This window comes from Ceratina calcarata, unplaced genomic scaffold (assembly GCF_001652005.2).
Source record: "Ceratina calcarata isolate Rehan_Ccalc_2016 unplaced genomic scaffold, ASM165200v1 scaffold1, whole genome shotgun sequence".
NCBI classification, from domain to species: Eukaryota; Metazoa; Arthropoda; class Insecta; order Hymenoptera; family Apidae; genus Ceratina; species Ceratina calcarata.
In genome coordinates, this window is record NW_017130860.1 from 638,609 (window position 1) to 664,289 (window position 25,681).

Here is a 25,681-nt window from a genome sequence, read left to right on the forward strand (position 1 = left end):
ATACATAAACTTTCGGGATTGACTGTATAGCCAATACATCCTTAAAAGTATAAGATATGAAGAAAGGTGGTCTGTTTGAACGATGATTACGAGTATTTTCCGCGCGGTTTCCTCGAGCGGAATGCACGCGGGTCTTCGGCAGAAGAAAAGGCTTCCAGCCGGCATAATAAATTAAGCAGCGGCTGCGGCTAGGAATAATTAGCGTCCTATTATCTGGTATGCGTAATGCGGGCTCGCGAGCATGTAACTTACGCGCTAAGCGGCGACGACACCGTGCCGTCCACCGTTTATCTCGCAATTAAGCGCGAGGCTGTTTCGCGAAATTCTCACGGCTCGAAACCCACTCGTTCATCGATAAGAACAATGCTTGCCATAATTGCCAGGAGCGTGACTTGTAATTGCAATCCAGTAATTGTCTCCAATTAAATCAATCATAAGTGCAAAGAGTAGATGGAAAAATCAATATTTTATGATTAGATCGAAGCTTCTTGTCCGTTCGTGGTATCAATTTAAAGAACTTGATTTATTTAGTTTCCTCTGTCATTTAATAATGCAGTTCTCGACGTCTTCTATATTTTCTGCATTCTTTGGCACAAAATCTGGTAATAATCAATGCGAGTGAATTTCCAGTAATAAATTACGGTCGCTTATGCACTTTTAGAAGTGCCTACTGGTTACAAATAATATACGAGGGACAATGTCTGAGGTCAGGCTTCATGCACGCGACATGTGACGGACATCGAGACAATGCAAATCGATCCTGAATCACTGCAAAATCGCACGACTGACGTCGGAATGTGCGTTGTCAGAACGGGCATGCATTTAACGAAAATTTGAAATTGAAATAAATGTTATCCGTACATTCGAAACGAGGTTCGCGTCGGTTCGTAAGGCGAATCGATACGGAAGTGCATCGCGTGCACGTGCGCTCGTAATCGAGAGCACATGTCGAATTCAAGCGGATGCTCCATCATCGATCGGACCGATCGGTCTTTTTAATGAGATCGATATTAACCCTTGACTGACTCAATCCAGTTTGTTCCAAAAATCTTCAACAATTTCTCAGACCCATAATGAAAATCAATTTTTCGATAAATGTTAGGCTGTACATATTTTCATTAAATTTTAATGCCAGACTTCTTTACATCTTAAAACGGAGAGACCAATTTCTCTTTACCAAAACGGAGGAGTATTGAAACTTCTCGGAGTTTATTCAATCCGGTTAGAGAGAGAAAAATCGAGTCGAGACGAAAAAGGAATTACGAGGGTTGAAGCCGCGTTCAGTGGTAGCGTGTGCACGCTCGCTTACCATTTATATTGGTGTCCAAGTAGTGTGAATAGATGATAACGACCGTTTACCGGACAAGAACCGTCTCTTTTTTTTTTTCCACCAAGCCGCTTACGTCTATCGGTGTATCTGCGAATATGTAACGTAGTTCGAGATTCGCTTTCTTACTGATTTCAGCCGCGCCCATTGTCCTTTGCGAGCCGATGCTCGTTCCGAGCTTTCTTGGAAATTGTCGCTTCGGTCTCCGCTTCTACTGTTCTAATGATTATTTTAATCATTTTGAAGAAATGTACGAATGGATCGATGGATCATTTAAATAAAGGTTCAAGGTTTTGCAAATTGTCAATGTCTTTGGAAGTTTCTATATTAGGAGCGAAGACTCTTTGGCATTTTAATGATTTCTCGAATTTTTAATTGATAAAAAAGTGCGGGAATTGATAAGAATTTTGAAAAGCGTGAAGGAGCGGTTGATCGCGGGGGTGTCGGTGGTTTAGGATAAGATCCCTGGGGCAGGAAGGAAGGAAGGAAGGAAGGAGGTCGCGGCGGTGGTTGCCAGCCAATTTCTGAATGCAAATAACGCCGCGCCGGTGTCGAAAGGGAGTTCGCGGATGAAAAGGGAGAGGCAGTATGCAAATAGAAAGCTGTTACGGCCGCCTTCTTCGCCCTCTTTCGACCTACACCCCTCGGATACGTATATAACTCGCCTCTGTTTACCCCTTTCTTTTTCACCGAGTGTACACGCGAGACGTGTGAATTCCATGTGAAATGCAACCAGATAGATGGAAACCTTGACTGGGGTATATAGAAAGGAAGGGGTTCTAGACGAATTCCCGACGTCTTCGCGACACCCTTTTACCTTTCACCCAGGAAAACGTCGTCTTTTCACCCTCTCAATTAATTGATACCGACTTTCTTGCCCATTCTGAATCGGCCGAGCTCTTTTTGTAAAATTTCAATTCCTTCGTTTTTAAGCCAGTGACAACTTTTTCAAATCACGGTCTAATTCCGTAATTGACGTTACGACAAGCTTGAATCATCGGTCCATTAATATTCATAATCTCGTTTACCATTAATAAGCTTGACACTCTTCACTGAATCATATCTTAACATGGGAATCTAATTCTATTTTAATTATTTCGCGTTACAAGCTCGAATCGTTCCAACGATAAATCAATCGATCGTTGCATATTCATAATCTTGCATTATATACGATCAATGGTTCACACTCTCGATTGGAAATAGAATTTTTCTAAACGTTGTTCACACGATCCCGGGCGAGAAAACGGTAAAGCGAGGTTAAAAAAGGAATATTGCGACGCGGCGTGCGGATCGCGTTACCTCGATCCACGTGTGCATCGGCGGAGAGGCGAGTAGTGAACTGGATCTGATCAATTACCCATTGCATGCGGGCAATTAATCTCGCGCTTTATCTAGAGGACTTTAATAGGTACCCCGCTATTCGCCAGCTGCCACTGCAGCCTGCACGGGATGTGGCCAGCATACGTACTCGCATACGCTCGCGCGCCCATACTTTTAACCGGCCGTATTAATTCGAAAGGGTACACGGGATCGGTCGCGCGAGACACGCCGCAAGTTTGTACTAATTTAGAGAACGATCGTTTGATTCCCGAACAATGCGTCTAATGGGAAGGAAATTCTTCGACGCTGTTGAATCCAGAACGAGTCACACCGAAATGAACATCGCTTGACGAAATTCAAACTATTCTTTTGTCTGTCGAATTCGCGTGCTCGATGTAATTCTTGGGATACAATGTACAGATTGGCAAACGTACGAGAGCATGAATGAACACATTAAGCTTTCTGATATTCTAACGAATCAAACATGCGATCCGAGCGGTCTCGTATTAACACGCGTATGAATGAAATCCTCGTTCGGCTTTAGTACTCGTCGAAACTATTTATGATTTATTACGAGGTTACGAGATTTTCTACGATCTCTCGATTGTCTGGAACGTTCCGTCGCGTTTAAGACGAGAGCTCTAAATTGCCTATTCCCATTTGCTTAATTCTATGTTAAAATATTCGCGAGTCTGGCGTAATAAAGCGGCGAGACCGGTCCTCGATTATTCGTACAGGCAATCAGACAGACGATTCTCCTTCTGGATCTGCCTGCAGCATCGTCTCGTTTAAACAATTTACCTCTATTAATCGGAACATGGATAACAATCTGCTTAGCATACGAATTCCGTCCTATCGATCATCAGCTCGTTGTCAATCACGTTTTTATCATTTCGTGTTTGCCGGGTAACTCGATTAAAAAAAACGTGCCGATAGAGGTATTTGCGCTTTTCATCGGGAAACTTGGCGAAGACATAATTGCACGGTAGCCACCGGTTACGGTTACACGATCGTGTTCGCTCGCTCGTCTTCCGGTGTGTCGGTGGCGCTCGGCCTAGCCTCTCTAGCTCTAGCCTGGCACTCGCTCGGTTTCGTGTCCGGTTTTATCGGCGATCTTAATAACACGGAACGGTTGAAAATAATGCCGGGTTGGGCAAACGCCGATTCCACGGGCCACGTATTACGATACTAATCGCGGGATTACTTCGCTCGCTGAATGGATTTTAAATCGATACGTTAATTGACTCGTCTTCTCACAGCGACGGTATTTTCAAAAATGAAATCAGGGAAGATCATTAAAAATGAGGATGTCTTATTGATTTTTTTTTTCTTATTAGAATCTTAGAATGTTCTTCTTCTGGTACGAATGCAATTTTTGGTTTGAACTTTACCTGTGGATTCGGAACACCCGTTAGGTATCGATCGCGTGATTATAATTCACGAGAGGCCTCCACATTTTTCGCACCTTCGATGAACAACCGGCGGCGAGGATCGATAAACTCGGCCGGTTCGTTCCTCCGGGTGTAATCCGCTCGAGTCTCGAGCTCGCTCGAAATTAGAGGTTCAAGCGTCCACGAGATCAACGGGTTTTCACCTACCGTGCGTCCGTACCGCTAATCTCGCCGACAAACATTTACAAATCACGCTTAGAATCCACCGCCCCTCTTCTATCGATCAAAAGAAATCCGGAAGTACGCCCTTCTTATAAAATGTATAATTATCAGAGCTCGAATGAACAAATGAAAATTCGTCACATTTTAATGGAACCATTCATTGAACGAATTTATGATTACTAATTTAGAGTAATTGAAAGATCTTTTGATAAACAATCATCACTCGGTGATGGTTTATGAAGAGGGCCGTACACCCGGTATAGCGATCAGTGAAGTTTCTCACACCTCAGGCTCGGTCGAGGACTAATAAGAAATCGTATAAGGTCCGAAGGGATAGAGAGAGAGGGTTCACAGGTTTTTCACGCGTGTGTGTGAGTGAGCGGCCGTGTGAGGTACGAGAGAGAGATAATGTAACGGTGGAAGTTCGACTGGCGCCACTCGTTATTTATACAGTGTGTCGGGGCCCGGACCTGGGCCCGGGGGGGATGAAGCTGGTAGACGCCCACTAAATTATTATTTGTTCTTGGCGAGTCATAAACGGCCGAAATTATGCCGAGACGCGGGAATTTCGACTGCTAACCTTGGCCGGAAACTATCACGGCTTCCAAGCACCGTTTTCTACTTTCGGATCGGACACTCGTCTCAGATTCGTGACACCCTTACCGCATTTCGTGCGGCGCCGATTCACCTTTCAGCGGCTCTTTGTAGGATTTGACCGAGGTCGAGGGTGCCAAGTGCTTTAAAGAATGATTTATTGCCGGTTTAAACACGTTCAAACGAGGTTCATCATCTTTCTTGATTGCCAAATTTATTGTCGTACGTTGACACCGACTAGTTTACGTCTGAACATCGAATTGAAATTACGTGCGACTGAATTAAACCGCGATTAATGTTTTGATTATTGTCGAGGATCGATTCGAGTGGTATTTTGTAAGAATGATTCTTTTCGGGGCAGTGGCCCTGTATAAATGAGAAGCGAGTAATTATTGTCCTCGGGCGTGAAAGGTGGACCTCGGATCCCCTTTCAACCGCTCAAGTGGATACGCGGTGCATGGCAGATTGCGACGTGAGCGTGCGACACGTATACATGCACACACGACAGCCACGAGGTCGTGAATCATTTTTCAGTGCCTACGCGTCGTCGAAAATTTATTTCGCTGAACATCTGAACCAATATTGATTAGCCTCATTTCTCACCACACTGATGAGACGTCCTGAAAAACAAACAGGTAATAATTAGGAAGATCGTTCATGAATTCTAATTTTGATCAATACGATTATTAAAACTGCAACTAAATGCGAGTACGATGATCAGGAAGATTCGTTAATTGAATTTTGTGACTGTACAATGAGAATTGAATCCGAAACATTTTTCCTTCCTTGTTACCGTTGAAACTCATTTTGGAGAAGCGTCTAACGAAGAAACAAAGACCAGATTCGTTCCAGTGACCGAAGAAAAGCGGAATTAAATCGTTGATCCGTCTCCGCCTTTCCTTCGTACCTTCGCGGTAGAAGAGAACGTAAATTGCGAGGAGGCAAGTTTTGAGACGCAAGCCCGGTGGACTCGGGATCCAGTTAAAAAAGTTCCACGCCGCGGGGGTCCGGTACCGCGGCTCAGGGATAAAAGGAGACCCTCGAACTCGAAAGCCCGGGCAGCGACTATCGGTTTCCCTATCGGGGCTGGTCATCTCGGTTCGACCGCCTCCACCAGGGGCCTTCGCGTCCGAGAAACGCGTATATAAACTCGCCTTAACTGCTTTACGACGATCGTTTGTACCGATTTGTTCGACAAGACCCTCTCAACCCTTAGATACCTTTTCCGCGACGATGCCCCTAAGATTCGATGACGTACGTGGATCTTTTCCAATTTCATTCAATTTCATCAGCGAGAAACTTGTCCGAGCTTAGGAGAATTTGCTTTTTCAAGAGAGAATTTGATGATTTTCACTTTTCCCACATATTTCTAATTATTTTTATTATTTTTATAAAATTGAAACTCAACGTTTGAAACATTGTTCAATTAATACTAAAGAAATATCGTTAAAGGAATTAGCTACAGTGATAAGGGATCACATAATTAATTTCAGAAACTGTGAAAGGTGCAATTGTAAGAGCTTTACAATATTGTTCACTTCACGCTGACAAAGGGAGATTCTTAGTGTTAAAGGACTGAGCAAGGGTTAAAATGACAAAACCCGAGGGATTGTGGAAGGTGTTTGGTATTGTTCCGTGTAGAAAAATCCTCGGCTGACGGATTTCGTGTCCGCGCTTTGTCCTCCGGGCGATCCGTAGCCGGCGATGCGTGGAGGTCTCGCGTTCACACTTCAGACTGGTTACGAGACGAGCGTGCGACACTCGCATCCCCCGGCGACAATGCGTTTTTCCTCCCCGAGTCGCGCACGCACAACGCCGAGTCTCATTATCTTCCCTCGCGCAGTTTCTATCGCGTTAAAACCCGGAAGGAACCCTTTCACGCGTCGAGACACAGCTTTTCGACATCTAGACAATGAATCTAATTGATCCAAAATGATTTATTTATCGTTAAACTACAGTTCGAAAGCTAATGGATTTATATGTTAATTCCTTTCTTGTCTTGCCGTGTTTCGATCCAGAGTCAATGAATACAGTCCAAACTGAACACGATTTAATCGACATTAGATTTGCATAACATTTTTTATCACCCAATCGCTGTACTAATTTTGTTTACAAAAACGATTGAACCATTCTCATGATCCATCTTGAAGATTCTGCAACGATAAATGGCAAGGCAAGAGGTACGAGAGAATCACGCGATGCTCTTAAACAAAGAGTGATCCGCGATCGAGGCGGTGTTTTCGAGTCGGTTAACGGCGTTATCTCACGAAATTCCTCCGCGGTGTATTGGTGAGTTCGCAATTTACAGTGTAAGCCGGTCGGAGCGTTTTTTAATCTCGCCATAAAACGCAGCGGGGCTTTCAATTTTATTGTCACGGTACAGGCACGGCCGCGCGGCAAATCATCGGTAGGCGAAGCTTAGCGATAAAATAAATTAACCGGAAAGCTACCGGGTTGCGGCAAGCTTTCGGCGCTTCGCCACCGATAATGACGCCCCGTAAATAACGATTCAACGTTCGATTTATCGGCCACCGCGAGTTTTAAACTCGGCTCGCGCCACGTCGGCGAGCATAAAACGCGAGACGGCTCGCTCTCGGATTTAATTATCCGCGCCTTTCGCGATCGTACCAGAAAAATATCTTTACGTCCTTTTTTCGTTCGGGAATAAAACGGTCTTCTCTCGGTTTAACGCTAATATTCAATTTCGTTTCGATAAAAAATTCGCTGGTTAACCATTTGCATTCTTCTACTGACGTCTCCAGTTCACAACGTGCATTAGAATACGTAATATATTTTAAAATCTGGAAACAGAGAGATGATCGGGAAATTTTTTAGATAATTAAACGAACATATCAGACAATCAATGTTTGTACAGTCGAGATGAAAATAGAATCAATTATAAATTACCTTGCTCGTTGTTTCGACGCGGAACGCGACTATAACTCAAGGAACACAGTTTTGCTTGGATCGCGGCAGGTATTCACGTAAATTCGATTTTGTCGAATCTTCTACTCTCCTCCTTTATTATTCATCTAGCGGAAAGATCGAGCGTGATTCGTTTCATTGATTCTTATAAGAAGTTTCCTCAATTCGGTTGTGATCGAGGTTTGCTGGAAGACGACAAGAGGTCCGCCTAGTATGTTCGATTTGGTTAACGAGACGTTGATAGCTGGAGGCGATCCGAGATCGGTTTTCGGCGATAGAGCCGTAACGGCGAAAATTAGCGCCGTCTGAGAAACAAATATGGGCCAGGGGGCCCGGGCGAGACGACGCGACGCGACGGCCAGCGAGAGGCTATCGAATTGTAAAAGGAACGAGAGGAGGTGGAACAGCGGCGGAGGGGAAAACGAGTAGAACGAGGAGACAAAGGGAAAGGGAGAAAGAATTTAGGGACGTGGCTGCTCACCGCGGTTATATCGTGGCTCCTCGTTGTCCTCCTCGTCGTCGTTCTCGCACATCACCCGCGGGCTCCTGAGGTTTCCTGGAACCCGGAGCTCGCTTCCACCTGCCACACGCTGCGGAAACACCCAGAACCCATCTACTCGGTGTCCCACAAATTTCATGTCAAGTCTTTCAATCGCGTCGTATTTTAATCGTTCGATTTTAATTTCCGTGAACTGACATTTGATTCAACTTGGTTTAACGTCTGGGAATTAGGAATTATTATTTTGAGTGTGAAAGTCGTATGAAATTGTATAGGGCGAAATGATATACATACATATATTGCGACGGTCTGATTGAATGCCATGAAGTGTTTAAGCATGAGGCATTGATAGGTATAGGATTACGGGACAGATTCTGAGAGAGTAACAGAACGAGGTTTCGTAGGAGAACGAGGCTTCGCATTCTCTGCAAATGCACAATGACACATTGCTTGAATCAATTTTATAAACACTTGAGACGAACCTCAGAATAATGTCTAGAGATACTCTGGAACGTCGCTCGGTCCGAACGTTTCTCAGAAACTTCGAACACGGAACGTCTCCCAGACGTGTTCCCAACCGCGCACGAAAGGGTGCTGGACGCTTATAAAATCATAAGGCCCCGAAACACGTGTGCCGAGTTTCTTTTTCCCGTAATCTGTACGAGGGGGGCCATTAAATGCGTCGTGGAAAGGAATGTCACGGGGTTACGCCCTTTCCCTTCGGGCAAGACGGCCCTACTCGGCTGGTTAACGTCCACGCGGACGAGAACTTTTCCTTTTCCTATCTGTCCGCGTTTCATTCTTATCGACCGCTTCGAAAGTTACAGTTTTCGGTCCCCGGGCTGTGAAAGAGAAGCTTTATCGCACGATTTACAGCTTTCAACAGCCTGGTACGACTCAGTTCGGTCAGATAATTTGCTCACCGGAGTTATGTGACACGGGAGCTTCGATCTCCGGTTATTCTTCACGCTTTATCGGCACCAATGCTCGTTACCGTTGCACCAGCTCGGTGTGAACGTGCACCCCCCGTTTACGAGTCTTAACACGCTATAAAACAAACGAGATTTAATAAGACTATAAATGAGCAAATGAAAATTGCAATACCTTATCTTGTATAATTATTGCCTTGATTGTCTTTAAGATTAGAGGATACAAATCTCTGTTAAATATTCAACTTCGTGCCAGACACGTTTCTTTGAAAACTGTCTACTGTCGATGCTCATAGAAGGCAACGCGTGTCCGCTTTCCCATCAGAAAATTAAATTATGCACATTACTGCAATTACCCTGTGCATTTGAAGTACGTAAGTGCATGCGGTGTTCGTAAAAATGATTTCCGACGCACGCAACGCCCGTAATGAATCCAGCTTAAATATTTATGATCAATTCTGGATCTGTAGAACGAACTTGAGACTCGTTACCATCTCCGAAGTTAATCAGAGAGAGCGAGGTCTTCCCGGCTTTTCCGATTCGCGTGGGTATTTTGGCTCGCACGGCCAGGATAATCCGGCTTACCGTCCTTCGACGTTCTACGTGAACGAGGATCGATCCTCCCTTCATGATATTCAGGACAGTAGGCAGATGCTACCAGAAATCCCTGGACGGCCTTTAAAGGCGTTCCATCGACCGATTTCTTGTTCATCCGTTTCCGCAGTCTGAGTTTCACAAAATTGCTCAACGATCCCTTGCACATTCAAACTTACCATACCATGAACTATCGACCTGGACGTTGATACGTACGTATAGGAAGTATGGAAAAAGAAATCACTTTGACAAAAATTCGATTCTATGATGATTCTACAGAGCTCCCAATTTATTGTTACAAATTTGAAAGAGTTCGGAGGCGGCTCTCCCATTGGAACGCCACTGCTCGTAGTTAGGATCTCTAATTGATTATCAGGCTCTTAAAGACCGAAACAATGGATCCGGTCGGATGTCCACGCGAAGACACGGTGACTTATATTTATCGTGGAGAGAGGAGGCGGCTGTATTGTTCGCGTGTACACGTTCCGAGGGGGGTAGAGAGAGGAGCCGCGAAGGTGCTTTCTCAGACGCTACTCGTTTATGGCGGCTAATTACCGTAATTGGGCCCGGCCGTTATAACGACGACGTTTAAGGATACTCGCGCCGTTAGCATACAAAAGTACAATAATTCGAAGAGGGCGCAGCCGATTTCTCTTAAGGTAATCGCGGTTTCCATTATGGCATTCGAACCATTCACCGGTTTTCTGCACTTACCAGCTTTTTCAAAAAGGTGAAACAACGAAAATTGTTTTAGCACAAGAATGATTGGCCTTTATTTATTTTAATGAAAAGTAGAAATTTAATTTTTCATTCATATTATTTTCCATGAAAATCTGCAGGCCGCGTACGATCGTTATTAAATGAATTTTTCCTGTTATCGTGAAAGACGATATTTAAACGAGGTTGAAAAGTTCGATCAAAAGATGGAGCAGAATCGCGGCTTCGTAAATCCGCTTCTTCATTAATTAGTCGGCTCATAATTCGACGTGCGCGTGTGTGAGATCTCATTAAAAGCGGAGGTCAATTATTTGGTACGCGGCCGCCTAAAAACGATTCCCGCCGCATGGAAATAGGCGGGACACGGTTGCAAGGTGGTCCGGAATCAATGTCAAAGCGATTGAACCCGCGCGACTCGCTGAGGGCGTTCTCCGGATTTTATTAATCGTGTTATGTCTGCCGCGCGAATCACGAGCCACCGATCAGCCTTATCGTCGCCAGTTTTTTACTCGTCGCGATAGCACCTACTTTTTGCGACGAGCATTGCGACAGCTTTATCTTCACGAAATATTCCTTCCTTTCTTACGTAAACCGTTCCAAACACTGTATACAGTAATCTTGGTCTATTACAATTCCTACAAATCTCGCAGACTCCTTTTGTTTTAAAAAATGCTTCAGAATCGAAGAACAATGAAAAGTATCAATAATTCTCATAAATTTTACAGACTATATTCATATAAATTTTTGTAACCAAGAATGCTTCGTGATAAATGAGGAAACGAAATGTGAAACGTTTAACAAGAGATCGTTGTGAACGTTTCAATAAAATTCTCACCTGCTGTAACCTGAATTACAACGGGGATCGGCGGGTAAACGGGCAAGAACGGTACGAAGCCCAGTGAACGATTTCAGGTTCGCGTGGTATTTTCGCGAAACGGCATTCCTTTTGTCCGAAAGGTGTGCCGGAAAAAGTGAAAACACGCCGAAACGGGCGCGATCGCGCGACAGAAGGCGCGCCCCCTTTTCTTTCTTTCCGCGCGGTACGGTAATACCGCGGCGTGCACCAAGTTCCTGGCCCTAGCCGCGACAGGATCCGCTTTTTACCTGGTCAGCGTACCTGACAGCGGCCGCGATTGACTCGTGCACGTTTCTATCCGTACCTTCTTTCCGGGATTCCATCGCGGGTCGCGGATATTTTAATAACAATAAGCAAACTGCGGATCTCGTTTTATAAGAAAACTGAATGAAGGAGATATCGAAGATCAAGTCTAATCTATGAAAATATGATACCATAATTGCGAGCTCACGTTTAGAATTATTTTGATAATGATCTAATTATTTTTTAATTTAATCAACGTCGTAATGTTTAAGAATAACAACGAAACAAATTCGATGCAATTGTTTATCGCATTATATTAACTAATTGGAGTGTGTCTGTTGATCCTGGGTTCCAGGCAGATGTTCCCTCAGATGAAGTTCCGAGTTTCCGGTCTGGACGCTAAGGCGAAGTACATTCTCCTGCTGGACATCGTGGCCGCGGACGACTATAGATACAAGTTTCACAACAGGTAAGCAAAATGGGTTGAAATATCGTAAAACGTTTAATTGTCACGGGCAGCAGGGTTAACAAGGCGAATAGTTGCATGAATCTAAGCGATCACGAACCTAAACTCGGGCCAAGCTGTTGCGTCGAAGCTTTCGTGACGAACGCAAACGCGGAAATTAATGCAATTATCTGATTACTTGTACGTTGCCACTTTCTGCCTTCAACTATTTTTTCTTAATAAAAGTTTTTGATCAACGCAAGAATATGATGAAAAATTAAAAAATTCAGAATAATTTCATGCGCAATGTACGTCTTCATTTTTTTATATTTGACAAGATGATTTGTTGAGGTTTTTACTTGTCAGTAAGATAAATAATTACAGAGCTTTCAATTAATATTAAAAGTGATTTTATTAAAGATGACAAAAAAATATAGTATAGAACACGTATAAGTTGCTTTGAACTCGTAACATTTTGCTTACACGCTCGCAACCAGGCTAACTACCCTCTGCTAAGGGTATTACAAGAGTTAAAAGAGAAAAGGCGCTGATATTTTGGCGTTGGAATGGACGAAAAAAATTTATGGTCAGGCGGACTGACCTTTCTCTCCATCGCTCCCCCGCTGCACATTTGGAAATTGTCACTGTGCATTTTCCAATTGCGAGTCCCTACATCGTATCATAATAATCATAAATCGCATCATAAATAATCCTTCGTATTCACCTTTGACAAAGGTTGTTAACACTAGAAAGACTGAAACTTAGTATATACCTATATTGCTCAAAGCAGTAAAGTTTAACATTACGAGTAAGGGACGAAGTCAGCAGCTATCTGATTTACTTTATTCTAAGAACTAAAGCTATATTTCAAAATTAACTGCTAGGGTAAGATCCAACACAATTATTGCCTGGGTTGGTATAAGAATGAATAACTGTAGAGTATAATAAAATTGCTGTAAATGGAGAGCAATTCCATATAGAAGAAAAAGGCGATACATTGTTCGACTGTTTTTCAGCAACGGTTTAGGATGCAACCTTCCGGCAGTCATTAGCGCGCCATTAACTTTTTCTCAGAAAGTTGCAACGCAGGTATCACATTCTCACGACGAAACGTTCGTCGCGTTTAACGTTTTTCTAACGCGCGGCGAGGGTGCTAAACGGAACATAATCGAGCGTTCGGGAAAGCCGGGAAATCGGCGCGACCGAGTTCCCGTCCGCGAAAACGTGTCAACGCTCGATGGTATACTTACTATACGCGCGCGGTCCGCGTAAATGGCGCTACGAAATGCGCCCGCCGATTCCCACGACTCAATGAAACGGGATCTCTATTCAGCTTCTCTTCCTCGCTTCTTTTTGCATCCTGAGCCGTTTACGCACTCCCGTTTCCTGCGTTTAAGATCTCTCGCGAACTTGAACAATCTTAATTTATTCAAAGCTGTTTTTATCTGAAACCGAAGAGATCTGATGTACAAGTAGCGCAGTGCACAATTCATAGTTACTCCGGACCGTAGCCAAAATTCAAAATTGTATTGCTTTGGCTCACTGCACCGATGCCATCACAGAGTTCGTAGAGAGTCGATAGACCACAATGAACGATTACATCACACCGGTGACCGCAGCCACTCTCAAACTCGTCGGACGAGTTCTCCTTCGGCTAGTTCGATTTTGACCCACCACCGAGACACGCCTCCCCTTAAATAAAAACAGTCCCAACACTTATCGACAGTCTTAAGTTTGACAATCTTAAAAAGAATAAATTGTACCGTTTAATAATTTAATCGTCAAAATGAAATTTTACAACTTAATCTTGTGTGAAAAATTATTAATGTTTTCATGTTTAATTGTTTGTCGAGCAGCAGATGGATGGTGGCGGGGAAAGCGGACCCGGAGATGCCTAAGAGGATGTACATCCACCCGGATTCGCCCAGCAGCGGCGAGCAATGGATGCAGAAGGTCGTGAGCTTCCATAAGCTAAAGCTCACTAACAACATCAGCGACAAGCACGGCTTTGTAAGTACTGTACGTAACGCCAACCAAACAATTACTTACTTTACTAGCATCTAAGTCGGAGCTCCGAGTCTCGCAATTAATTCGCTAACGTATTTCGCCCTCGGCTAACGACCTAACGATCGGCTGTTTAAGAACCTCGTTAGGGCCACGTCGACCTAGACGATCACCATTCTCAATTTGTTCCACGTATATTTTTACGCGTTCTTTTTATCGAACATTCTATTCTATTAATAGTACACGCGAGAATAATAATGTGCAGTCGTTATATTTTCTGCAGATCGAATTCACGATCTGTTTATCGAAAGTTAGAAGGATTTATTATGTTCGACACGGGGTGGTTTAAATTGCTATCACTTAGCTGGTACGAAAATCTTTCTGTTCGCTCGAAAAACGCATTCAGCCACCGAGAGTCCTCGACAAAAGAGTTTTCTGAAACTGGGTCAAACTTCATCGCGTTTTCCACGACGAATTGACCAAATCCGGAATCCATTAACCCCTGGAGTATGGGTCGGACCCGGTGGACAAACATTCCCACGCGCTTCGAAAAGGAAAAAGGTAGCGATGGTTTAAAAACGGGAGCAACAGGAGCTCCGGCCGTTTTTCCCGGTGTTTGCTGACCCCGACGAGTCCTTTCGCCCCCGTTGTTTGCTCGTGTGCCACGGGGGACTCCGCGGCACTCAAGGAAGCCATCTCGAAGGACTCGAGCCCGAGTCGAGTGTCTCATTTTTGTTTGCCGCCACGGGATTTTCCCGACAAAGGCAGCCGCTGTCAAGCACCGGGGATTACTAGGATCCATCCCCGGACCGGGTCCCGAGTGCTGCTCGCGCTAATTTTCCTCCTTTCCATCGAATATTAGAGAACCCGGAGTCAAGTTTGCGTTTCAGGGACAGCTGCCATTGTTTTCTTGGGCCTTGTTTGATTAGACTCTCAGATTTTAACAGATAATTCGTTCGGAGAGCGAAAGCTTTTTTAGTACTAAAATCATAGTTTAGAAACATTGTTATTACTTGCTGCTTTTAAAATTTCGACTCAGAGTCGAGAATCTCTTTTTTTTTTTAAATCGTTTGAGATAGAGATCACTCTTCCGCTCCATATGCTACACTTTAGATCCTTGATCCTCATCTTCCCTAAAATCCAGAAAGGGTTGATCTCACCCTGCTGGAAGCCCAATATTTTCTGGGCTCGTGCACCGAGGGCCAGTCGTCGCAGGTGAACCGTGGCCCAAAATCGCGGTTACCTTTCGACTACCACTACTTACCCTTCAACCCCGGGCCTTAAGAAAAGAATCGAGAGCGAAAGAGAGAGAGAGAGAGAGAGAGAGAGGGAGGGAGCGGGAGGGAGAACGGAGCGGCAAGTAGAAACAAGAAGAGGACGAAGAATCAAGGAAGAAGAGGAGGAGGTGGTAGAGGAAGAGAAAGGCTGTGTGTGCTGGTCGTAACAAAGGTCGGGCTGTGCCAGCCATTGACATCGCTCCGGGCCCCGGCTGGAGGACTAGATTTCACGAGCCAGCGATGCAGAATCCTTCAAAGGACGCCGACACGGACTGCCGCAAAAAGGATTCGCAAAAAAGGTGAACGGTGCAGCGCGTCCGCTCCGTGGACGGAGGAGGGTAGTGGTGGCTGAAAGAACCAGGCTTCTTTGCTTCGACGCTGGCTTCCGCAGACCCTGGGACCTCCCCTCGCTCTCCTCTGCTCGCTGAAAACGACCGAGGGCCCCGCGGCTGTACCGGGCCCACGGGGGAGGCTAATAGAGAGGAAACAACGGCCACAACTACTTGACGCCGAAATCCATCGCGATAACTTAATCCAACTCTGGGATTTCATCCACGATCCCTTCTATTTACTTAAACCTAGACGTGGTATTAGAAGTCTCGATTCGATTGTCATTAATTCCTTGATTACGTTGAAATCTGATGGTCAGTCATATCATTCATTTCTTAATGATTCTTAGACACGATCTGAAGTATAGAATCATCATATGATTTATTATATCGGTGACTCTTAAGTGAGGCAATAAAAGAGGTAAATGGTGCGTCGGTTGAGAAACAAAGAGAAAAAAAGAATTACCTAAAAGCAACAGGGAGGTGGCTGGGTTTTCCCTCGATTTAGTCGTTCCGCGCGCCACTTGACCCGCTGCCTTTATCAAGAATACTTGATCTCCGCGTTTAATCCGCGCCGCGAGCAGGCATCCGTCGTCCTTTCAGTTCGGAAAGAAGATTCGGCGACTCCTCTCTTCTTTTTTCGAGTGCTTCAACAAAAGCGCAGCCTCTCGACGCTCGTCGTCGTCGATATTCGCTTCTACCGAAATTCACACCCTTTGCTCCATCAATTCTTTGGTACTTCTCAAGAAAATGTTCTACGTTCATTCAGGATTCATACCCATTCTTCTATAAAATTCGTGTCCCTGATATTTATCAAGTTAAAGAAATAATTAAAGTGAAAAGTTGACAAGAAAGGACGTCGAAACGAAGGGACGAACGAAAACAAAATAGAATAGTCGGGGGAGACTGTCCAATCGGGGTTGGCCGGAAAATCAGTTTTAATGTCCATTTCCCGAGAACAACCGGGACGCGATTCGAGCATGGGATCCTTTTTCCAATATCCCGAAAATTAAAACGGGAAACAATCAGCGCGGACGGACGAATCGAGCGAAACTGGATCAAATGTGCCTCGCAGCTTTAATTATCCAGTCCGGCCGTGCCCACTGCCCGTCCGGGCGATAGTAGCGAGCGTGTACGCGGGAAATTGCACGCTCCCGTTTCTCTACCCGGCTCGTGATTTGCTTAGCGTGTACCCGCACACCTGTAGTTCGCTTCACCCCATCGACATGTCGCTTAGCGTTCCATTACCGAGACCACCGCCTCTCGTGGCCCCCTCGTCCGGCGCACGGTTGATTTTTTCTGTTTTTTCGAGAGCGCTGGAAATTGTTTCCAGACGAGCCGAACAAAAAAAAAATAGATGAAACTGAATAGTTTTCCGTGGGACACTTCAAATAGTTGCATTCCATTCGTTTCGTGAAGCATTCTTCAAATCTGCAAATTCGGGGAAAAATTCTTTCCATGTTTCCGAATAAAAATAAATCTCTACTTCGTTAGAAGAAGGGTTTCGACCCCTTTCACTGAACTCTGACCGCAGCGGGTTGTAACGATGAAATAATCAGACGAGCGACGAATTAGTTTTCGTCGAACGCGACGGTTTCGATTTTTTCGGCGTGCGTCCCACGCGGGTGCGCACCCACGCATACCACGTACACACGCGGCGCTGTCTCATTACCGGCGCACACCGGATCGCGTGCGCGTTACGAGGCGTCGTGCGTGTGAGCTTCGAGACCGTGGGTCGGGGGCCATTTTGCTGTTCGAGCGAGCGAACGAACACCGATCCGATTCGTGTTCCGCGCACTCGCGTGTCCTCGACGCGTCGTCTCTCGCGATCGTGTTCCACGCGCCATTGCTCTGCACTCCCTTCTCCCACGCCCGTGATTCCTCATTCGGACGAGAGAAAATTTCGGAGACGATCCTGTCAGAGGGTGGTTTTCGATCAGAAAAGTTTAGCAAAGCTGACCTTGATAAAGGAAGCCATTAAGGAAATTAGAATTGTCCGAGAATGAGAAGCAACCTGATATACAGATAGTAAAACTTATTCCTATACTCGACACTTACCGTTGATTAAAGAATCGAAAGGATTTTATTTCGAACGCTGATAATAATTTCTAAAATCCAAACAGAATTAGTTTTAATTGAATAATAAAAGTAAAGTAAATAAAGTTTTCCGAAATGTCATCGTTGTTTGAAGACCGTCGCGGTGGAAGGGCTCGCCCTCGTTGCAGACATCGTTGAATCGTTTGCCGTGACCACATTCGGCACGCACTCCTGCAGATTTCCCTCGGGAACGGCTTCCTCTTTCTCTCTCCTCGGTAACGATCGCGCGCGCAAATTCTAGGGCAGATTCTACCCCGGTACGAAGGGGTAGACTGGCCAAGGGGTGGATTTCACGCGTCGGCTTCGCTGATCCCACTCGTCTTTTTCAAATTCGACTCCCATTTAATATCTCCAAACCCAATGCACATAGAAGAGTATCAACTAATACGTTTCTTTAACGATACATTTATTACTGCTGTTAGAATTCGTATTGCATCGAAATCTAATGAACTATTATACAAAATTCTGACAAGTTCTGCTGTCAAGTATTTAATATTTGTTAATATTTCTGTAATAATAGCTTCTACGATTGCCAAGACTATAGTTGCTTGCAAAATGATTTCACAAAGATAATTTCCATGAAAATCTATTTATGATACATTAATTTGTATGTTGCACGAAACTGTCACTGCAACAAAAACGCAATATCCATTATATTAATTCAAATAATTGACCGGACATTTCGTCCCACTTGCAATACGCCGGGTTCAAACTACCGCGTAAATCCCACGCGGTTTTTAATAAGCTGCCAATAGAATGTTTTGAAAAGAATGTAGGTAACGTATCATCGCCGCGCGCGCGCGCGCGTAACAGCGTGCGTGGGCGTAACGAAATTAAACTCGACGTCACGATTTTCCAGCGCGAGACACGCGTCTCGGTGTGTGTGTGGGCAGCCAGATCGAACCGCGTTAATTTCACGATAAAATTGCCGGCGTCGACTCGTTTCATTATCTGCTGTTTAGCGCCTACTCCTACGGGCCGCTAACAACCCCTTGCTTGCTTTCGCAGTCCATCGCGGTGACCGATTACGATCTTCATAGCGCCGTGAATCGTTAGCCCGACGTGTACACTCATGTCGTGCAATTATTTCCGCTGATAGCGACCATCTCGGCCGGCTATTCCAATCACCATTCTCTAGTTAACTGCAGAAATGTAGAGAAAAATAGACAGAAACTAAAGCATTTGTAGCAGTTTTAAAAATACATTCCCTTTATGTTTGCACGATTCACTTATAAAGCTATAAAACGACGTTATTATTGTCGACGTTCTTTGTGTACCTTCCACTTAATCTTTAATTATTTGGTTTCAAGTACGAGTATATTCTAAGCTACGAAGGAAAGTTGATTCTTCAATATTTTACTTATCATCCAGATAAATAACTCTCGATGAGTCTTGTTGAATCTGTGGGTGTCGTATAACTAAAAGGGAGTTGGTTTATTGATAATTCTGAAGACTTTTGGTCCTCTCCATTGCATTTTATTCAGTGTTCGAAGTCTGCATTTGAGAGAGCGGGGTGGTACCACCTTCGCCGGGAGGAGTGCAATTTCTGGAAAACCGCTAGGTAGCCGTCGCGCGAGAATTGCACGTGTCGAATGCTAATGCGTGGCCAGCGCGGCACCTGCACGCGGCCCGGCAATCGCGAACCGAACAAGGCGAAAGGCGGTTATTCATGAACTAACTGCAACCGCGCGCGCGATCAACAGGAAGACCGAAGAGGAACGAACGGAGCGTGTGTACCTACCTATATGCGGGCGCTGATTAACGACGAGGCCAAGCCGTGTTCCAGGCCTCGGCGACACGGGCCTCGGCGTTAAAAGCGAGATACCAGCAATTTCATCGTTCGCCAACTGTCTTCCTGGCCAAACCATTGACGATAGTATACATCAACAGTACAGAACCAACGGCAAAAACACGATCGCCCTATCCTAACGGTAAATCATATGAAAAACATTGAAGACGAAAGACAATCTTGAAGAACCGCGTATTCAAACCTTTTTACCAAATGATCAACCTTAACCGAAGCGAATGCTCGGAGAATCTGAAATATTGATCATTCATATAATTTCCCTGGAAAAGCACGAAGGGTCGCTTAGCTTGCCGGCGTGACCGAGCCATGTCAATGTCCTGATAACGACAGCTGACGTTCTAATTCACGATTTATAGCGGCGCGTGTCATCTGTCGCGTCTTCTTGCAAAGAGCGGCGACGATCGACCGGAGAGGCAACAGCTGTCGCGGTTTTGCCTCCGCAACTGGTTCACCCACGAATTCGTCGGGGCGAAAAGGAGCGTGACAGCTGTCAGTCAGCCGTCGCGTCGCGACGTTTTCGAGAACCGCGTAAAAACGGGAGTCGTAGTGCACGCGCCTTAAGCTCGGCCTGACGCTTCGCGTTTCTAACCACTGTAATTTCGTGTGGCTTTGACTTCAATGCAATAAAAGAAGCCCCCGGATCCTGCGGCTTTCTGTATGATCATAAAAATAACGGGACCGGGAATTTGGGTTAACGGTTCGAATTGCAGTTAACCAGGCGTCCGCGTTGTCCCTTATCGTAAAACCTTGACCTTTCCCAATCTGGACAGTTGAGAGCTTGAAAAGGAACGACTTCATAGCTACAGGTCCATTAACAACTATGGACGAGGCAGAAGAAGCCATAGATAGATTAGGTCGTATCGGGAAGGAGTGAAGGGATTTTCCAACCCCCTGAGAATGTTTTAATAGAATCGGCTAGGCGGTAAAGCGATCCCGCGACCGATCTGTCTTCCGAACGTTGGTGATCGGTAAAGTCTATCCCTCGCGAGCGACCCCCGGCGTTAACGGATATTCTAGGAGAGGGGGACTGGGAGAGGGCGAGGCTTGATGGATTCCTGCGGATCTTCTTGTAATCCGTAATGGCGAGCCGGGGGGTGTGCTCCCTACTCTCAATGTTTTACACGTGTTCAGGGGTGGGAGCCGATGGCCGAATTGTAAGAGGGTCACGGGAGGAACTGGAATTTCGTTTTGTGCAACTGATGGAACTAGGTTCTCGTAGTGGCTCGGGGAGAGAAATGATAATTGGATAGGAAGATCCCGTTGGGAAGCGTTCTTGTTTTGAAAGCGTCGGGGATTGTGATTCTTAGTTCTTTGGGGTTGTGTAATGGATACTGTGAGGTGGTCGTGAGAAGATCTTGGTGCCATTTTTAAATACTTGGTTTTTCGTAGTGAAACAGATTCTGGTATGAGAAACAGAACTCGTTGTAGCGATTTTTGTGACAAAATCTGACGACGTATTGGACAGGATTCAGGTTGAAAATTCTAGGAAAAGATTTCTAATTAGGTAAACGCAAAGGGAAAGATGTTTGCCGCGTTTCGAGGTTTTACGTGTATTTCGCATCGCTTTTGCGTTTGAAGATCGTCGAACGCGCGACGAAAACCCGTGAAAAAACGGGAACTAAAAAGTGGTGGCTCAAAGGAACGTGGAATTTGCCTTCTCCAACGCTTTTACCACTCCCGTCGGGGAGGAAAATCGTCGGTACGATTTTACTTATCACACACGCTAAATAAAGAATTTCGAAAATGAACGAGGAACGTAAAACTGATCTTTTATCGAACGCTGCCAGCAGATTGTTTATACGCTCGAGCATTGTCGACGTTGTTAATGAAACAGTTTTTGTACGACGTTGTTCAGGTAAAAAGACGTTTCTGAGAGAGTTCTTTCTTAGAGAGATCCTAGCTCTCGGTGCCGAGGGTAATTTACCACCCTTGAAGATGTTTTCGCAAACAACTAGCGCTAAAGGCCGGCCCTCGCCTCGCTTCGAATACATTCTAAACCCGCGCGCCGCGAGAGCGTCGAAAAAGAATTCTGAAGGAAGCCGCGAGCTTTTATCCGGGTGAAAACCGTGGAAAAGTTACTTGTAACCGTTGATCCTCCTCCCACGGATAATTACCTGCACCGTCCGATAAAATTCTCTTCCACACTCTCCGTATAAAAATACTTCAGAAGGTCGTCAAGATAGTCTCAAACCCACTCGTATACAATTTTTATTAAGTTCAGTTAGTGGAACACGATTCAGAATCCCAAAAATAAGAATGAATTCTTGAATCAATTTTTGCACAATTTTCTTGAAACCGTTTTTGGATCTCGTTCTTTAATTTCTTAAACAAACTCGTTTGAGAACGGCACGGACACGGCGCGGCCGTTCCCACCCTCGAAAAAGAAGCCCGACGAGATTTCAAGGAAGGAGCAAAGACAAGACGATTCGTGTCGCGTTAACAAAGAAGCGGTGAGTCGAGTACGACAAAGACCATGGCCAACCCTACCTTGGCGCGCGCGTACACGACCCGTCGTCGTGGCACAATCGCGGATCTCGCGGGGGAAACGTGCATGCGCCTGCACATATCGCATGCATGTAGGTGCATGCACACACGGGTTCTCGGTGCATATGCGTGCGGGGGAGCAAGAAGGGCGTTTCTGGAGGCGGTCTTGCCCCACCATCGGACGTCGGTCTGCCAAGGGCTCGGGGGTGGGAGCGAGGTAACAGAGACAGGAAATGTACGGCATATCTCGAAGGGAAGGGCGAACCGTTCCCTTCCACTTTCGCCAAGGTTCCTTTTGCTTTCGCGAAGGATCGCTGTACTCACACGATTATTCGCGGAAAGGGTGGCTCCGACGCGACGGGGGTCGTGTCGCCCTGCATCGCGATCCGCGACAAATCTTCTCTCGCGCGACTCTCCGCGACAGAGTGTCGACTACGTCGAGGGGCGAGGATGGGAACTCGCCTTTGGGGAAGGTCAGGGATCGTTTTAAGAGGGTTCGTTAAGTTTCTACAATTTCGTTTGCTTGATCTCGTCTACAAATACGGGGTTGTGGCCGTGCTTCCGAGAGTTTAATGAAAATTTTATATCGTTGTGTCGCCCAATTCTGAAACCAAGAAATACTCGAGCAATTTTCTGATAGACTAATTCGTGTTCGATTCGTTCTGATCTACATTTGACGTCTGTCAACGTTCTGAGAAAGTGACTTCTGTCTCGTTCCCATCTTTTCTCATAACGTAGGGAATTCGAGGTTCGCGACTCACCCTCGCCAGAATTTCCGCGGGGTGAAATTTTCCGCGTGACGACCGAGTTTCCGCGCGTGTCGAGCGCGGTGGAAAAAAAAGAGCGTCCGGAAAGGAAAATAAAGGGTGCGCGCCGTGCACAAAGTGGTCCAGGCCGCGCGAAGAATTCACCCGGTTCGGGTAGACCGGGAATTTCTGGAATTCTCCAACCCCCCTTCGCCTACCCATCGCGCCGTCAAAGCGAAATGGACCAGGAATATTTCTGGCTCAAATTTATTGCTATCCCGTCGCACGTGTTTCTTCTCGGTTTCTGAATATAAGGGAGAAATATCCGAGAGTAGAAAAAATATTATACCGCGTAAGTGGCTCGCATTGTTTCATCGAACGTAACGATTTGATCTCGTAGAAAATTTGAGAAGACAGCCGGTCGTAATTTCTTGGCTTCTTAAAGCTTGTTCAATGAAATTAGCTTAAGACCGAGAATTCCATAAAAGCAGAAGGAAAATGTTCTTTTGTTCGACGAGGGAGAGTTAGTTTCGTAGAGACAGAGGGGGCCAGAGGCGAGGCGGTAAGGCAATGGCGGCGTGATGTTGTCGGAGGGTAAATATTAATTAGCGTGGCTCTGTGTTCATTTCGTTGTGCCGGCGCCCGTTCGCTTTCGGCGCGCGTTTACACGGGCGCCGTTGCGAGGAACGGCGCTGCGCGGCGGCGGCGGCGGCGGCGGCGGCGTTAACCCGAATAAACACATTTTCGCCCGGCGCCAGTCACACCTTCCGGGATTTTGGCTTTCCCGAATAATTAAACGAGGCCCTGAGAACCCCCGCTTCCGGCCCACGAATTTCCGCCCGTCCTCCCACGCTGTGAATTTTACGCGTATCGATCCTCGCTCTTCACTAATTTCGAACCAAAACGTTTTTCACCCCCTGGCCGCTTTTGCTTTTCTCCCATGGCTTCATCGAAAACATTTATATAATATCAAACGTATTATTTTATTGAGTAACTCGGTAAATCACATGAATTTACACACATGTTTTGTTGCATGTGAAAATTAGGAAACACCCTGTATAATATTCCTTACTAAATTCAATTAGACATGTAATTCTCGAAGTAAAAAATTCGAGTTCGCCATAGACGTCTGAAGCATCGCGTGATTCCGTTCGAGAAAGGTTGCGCTATCCAGGTGCAGATGCACCCAAGGAAAAGGCAAGCCTCTTATTAAAACGTTGCATTCCGTTCGCCCGGTAATCGTTAGCCCCCTTGGTAATTATTACATCGCGTTTTTTCCCATTCTTCTCGTGCAGTTTCCCGTTAACACCCCGAATTTCGCAACCACCTCGGTGTCCCAACCGTTAACAATTGATCGGAAGTGGCAGTAACCAGTTGTTACTGACAATTTATTTTCCATAAAACTCGCGTTCAAGGCACAACTCTCCGTGTAGAAACTTGGAACATTCAAAACGAATGGCGTTTAAAATGTAATAACGTCGGCGGTTACCGTGTAGAGTTTGAGTCCCTATAAAGCTGTACAGATTTTCAGAGCGTAAGTTTGAGAGAATTTAAAACTGCAGAAAAGGGGGAGCGTGTAAGATGTAAATTACTTAGGTGGATTGCGTAACGCGGCGAAGGATAGAGAAAAGGTGGCAGAACGAGGAAAGGCCCAAAGGACGTGTCGTGGTTTTCGAGATGTCGCGTCGGCTTAGCTGGGACAAACGGGGACGGAGAGAAGCGGACTTGTCCGCATCACGCTTCGATGGTGAGCGACAGAAAACTGCTCCGCTGCTTCTCCTCCTTCCTCGTCAACCCTTTTCCACCGCTCTCTCCCCTTAAGCTTTTGATCTCCTCGTTTTACGAATTTCTCAAACAGATGGAATCATCTAAACACTCGTATTATACACAGGCTACGCGTTTCATTATGCATTTCCATATAAACGTCTAATAATTTAATGCATCTGTGGAAAATTGATACGACAACCGCCGTTGGTTATTTTATGAGAAATGACCAGGCAAGTTCAACGACACCTGGAGTGTCTTGGCAATCGGATTTAATAAAAGGAGGCGAATCGCGCGTGACGTCGCCCCCTCGATGAGGACAAAGTATCGTTTCGCGAATGGAAATGGAAAGAAAACCGCGACCGGATCGAGTCACGCGAGGACGCGAACGAACGCTTTATGTCTCCGCGCGGGAAAAAATGACAAAGGAGAAAGTTCAATGGCTTAATAAGGCCTGGCCGAGTCCACGCCCTCCTTTTCTTTCCTTCGACTCGTATCCTGGAATCCGTGCTCTCTTTAAACCGATCATTTTCCCTCGATGAAAGAAGGAAATCTTTCCGAGTAGTAAAAATTCCTGACTGTTCAAACCTGATCTTTCATCATTGGTCCTTACTAAAATTTTGAAGCACTTGACGAGCGGTACGGAAAATTCAGATACTCGTGTGAATCTTAACGCAAAAAGCGAGCATATGTAACTGAAGCTTTGACGGAGGGAACGTCTTGATAAATATTAATAATGGAGCTTTCTGGTGGTTGGAAAGCGAGGGGAGGTTCATCGAATTTAAAATTCACGCAAACAGCTGAATTGTGGAGGCCTCTTCGAGCTCTCTCAAGCGGTTTTCTTGCCGTGGCTGGGACGAAAAGGGCTCCTGGCACAAAGAGAAGATTCCTCTCCATTTGTGTTTAACTCTGAACATCTCAACATGTTCTTCTCCCTACCGTTTTTACTCCGTCACATTACAGATGCATCGGACTAGCGATTTCAAAAATCAATTTCACTGAATAGTTAATATATTTAATAACTTCTAACTACATTCGTTAAGGATGTATTGGCTATACAGTCAATCCTAAAAGAAACGCATTTTTTAAAAAGAAATCAGACGTCGGAAGA

At 45.4% G+C, this 25,681-nt stretch overlaps 1 protein-coding gene across 4 annotated transcripts in view; it reads left to right on the forward strand.

Annotated features, from left to right (window-relative positions):
• Positions 1-25,681, forward strand: part of bi (T-box transcription factor bifid) — a 76,316-nt gene that overhangs the window by 19,086 nt on the left and 31,549 nt on the right. For 3 of the 4 annotated variants that reach the window (XM_026819443.1, XM_026819464.1, XM_018032419.2), the window contains 2 exons: positions 11,973-12,086; positions 13,919-14,081. In XM_026819443.1, the coding sequence (XP_026675244.1) occupies positions 11,973-12,086; positions 13,919-14,081 (277 nt within the window). The remainder of the gene's footprint in view (positions 1-11,972; positions 12,087-13,918; positions 14,082-25,681) is intronic. The other variant, XM_026819493.1, reaches the window with a different exon arrangement.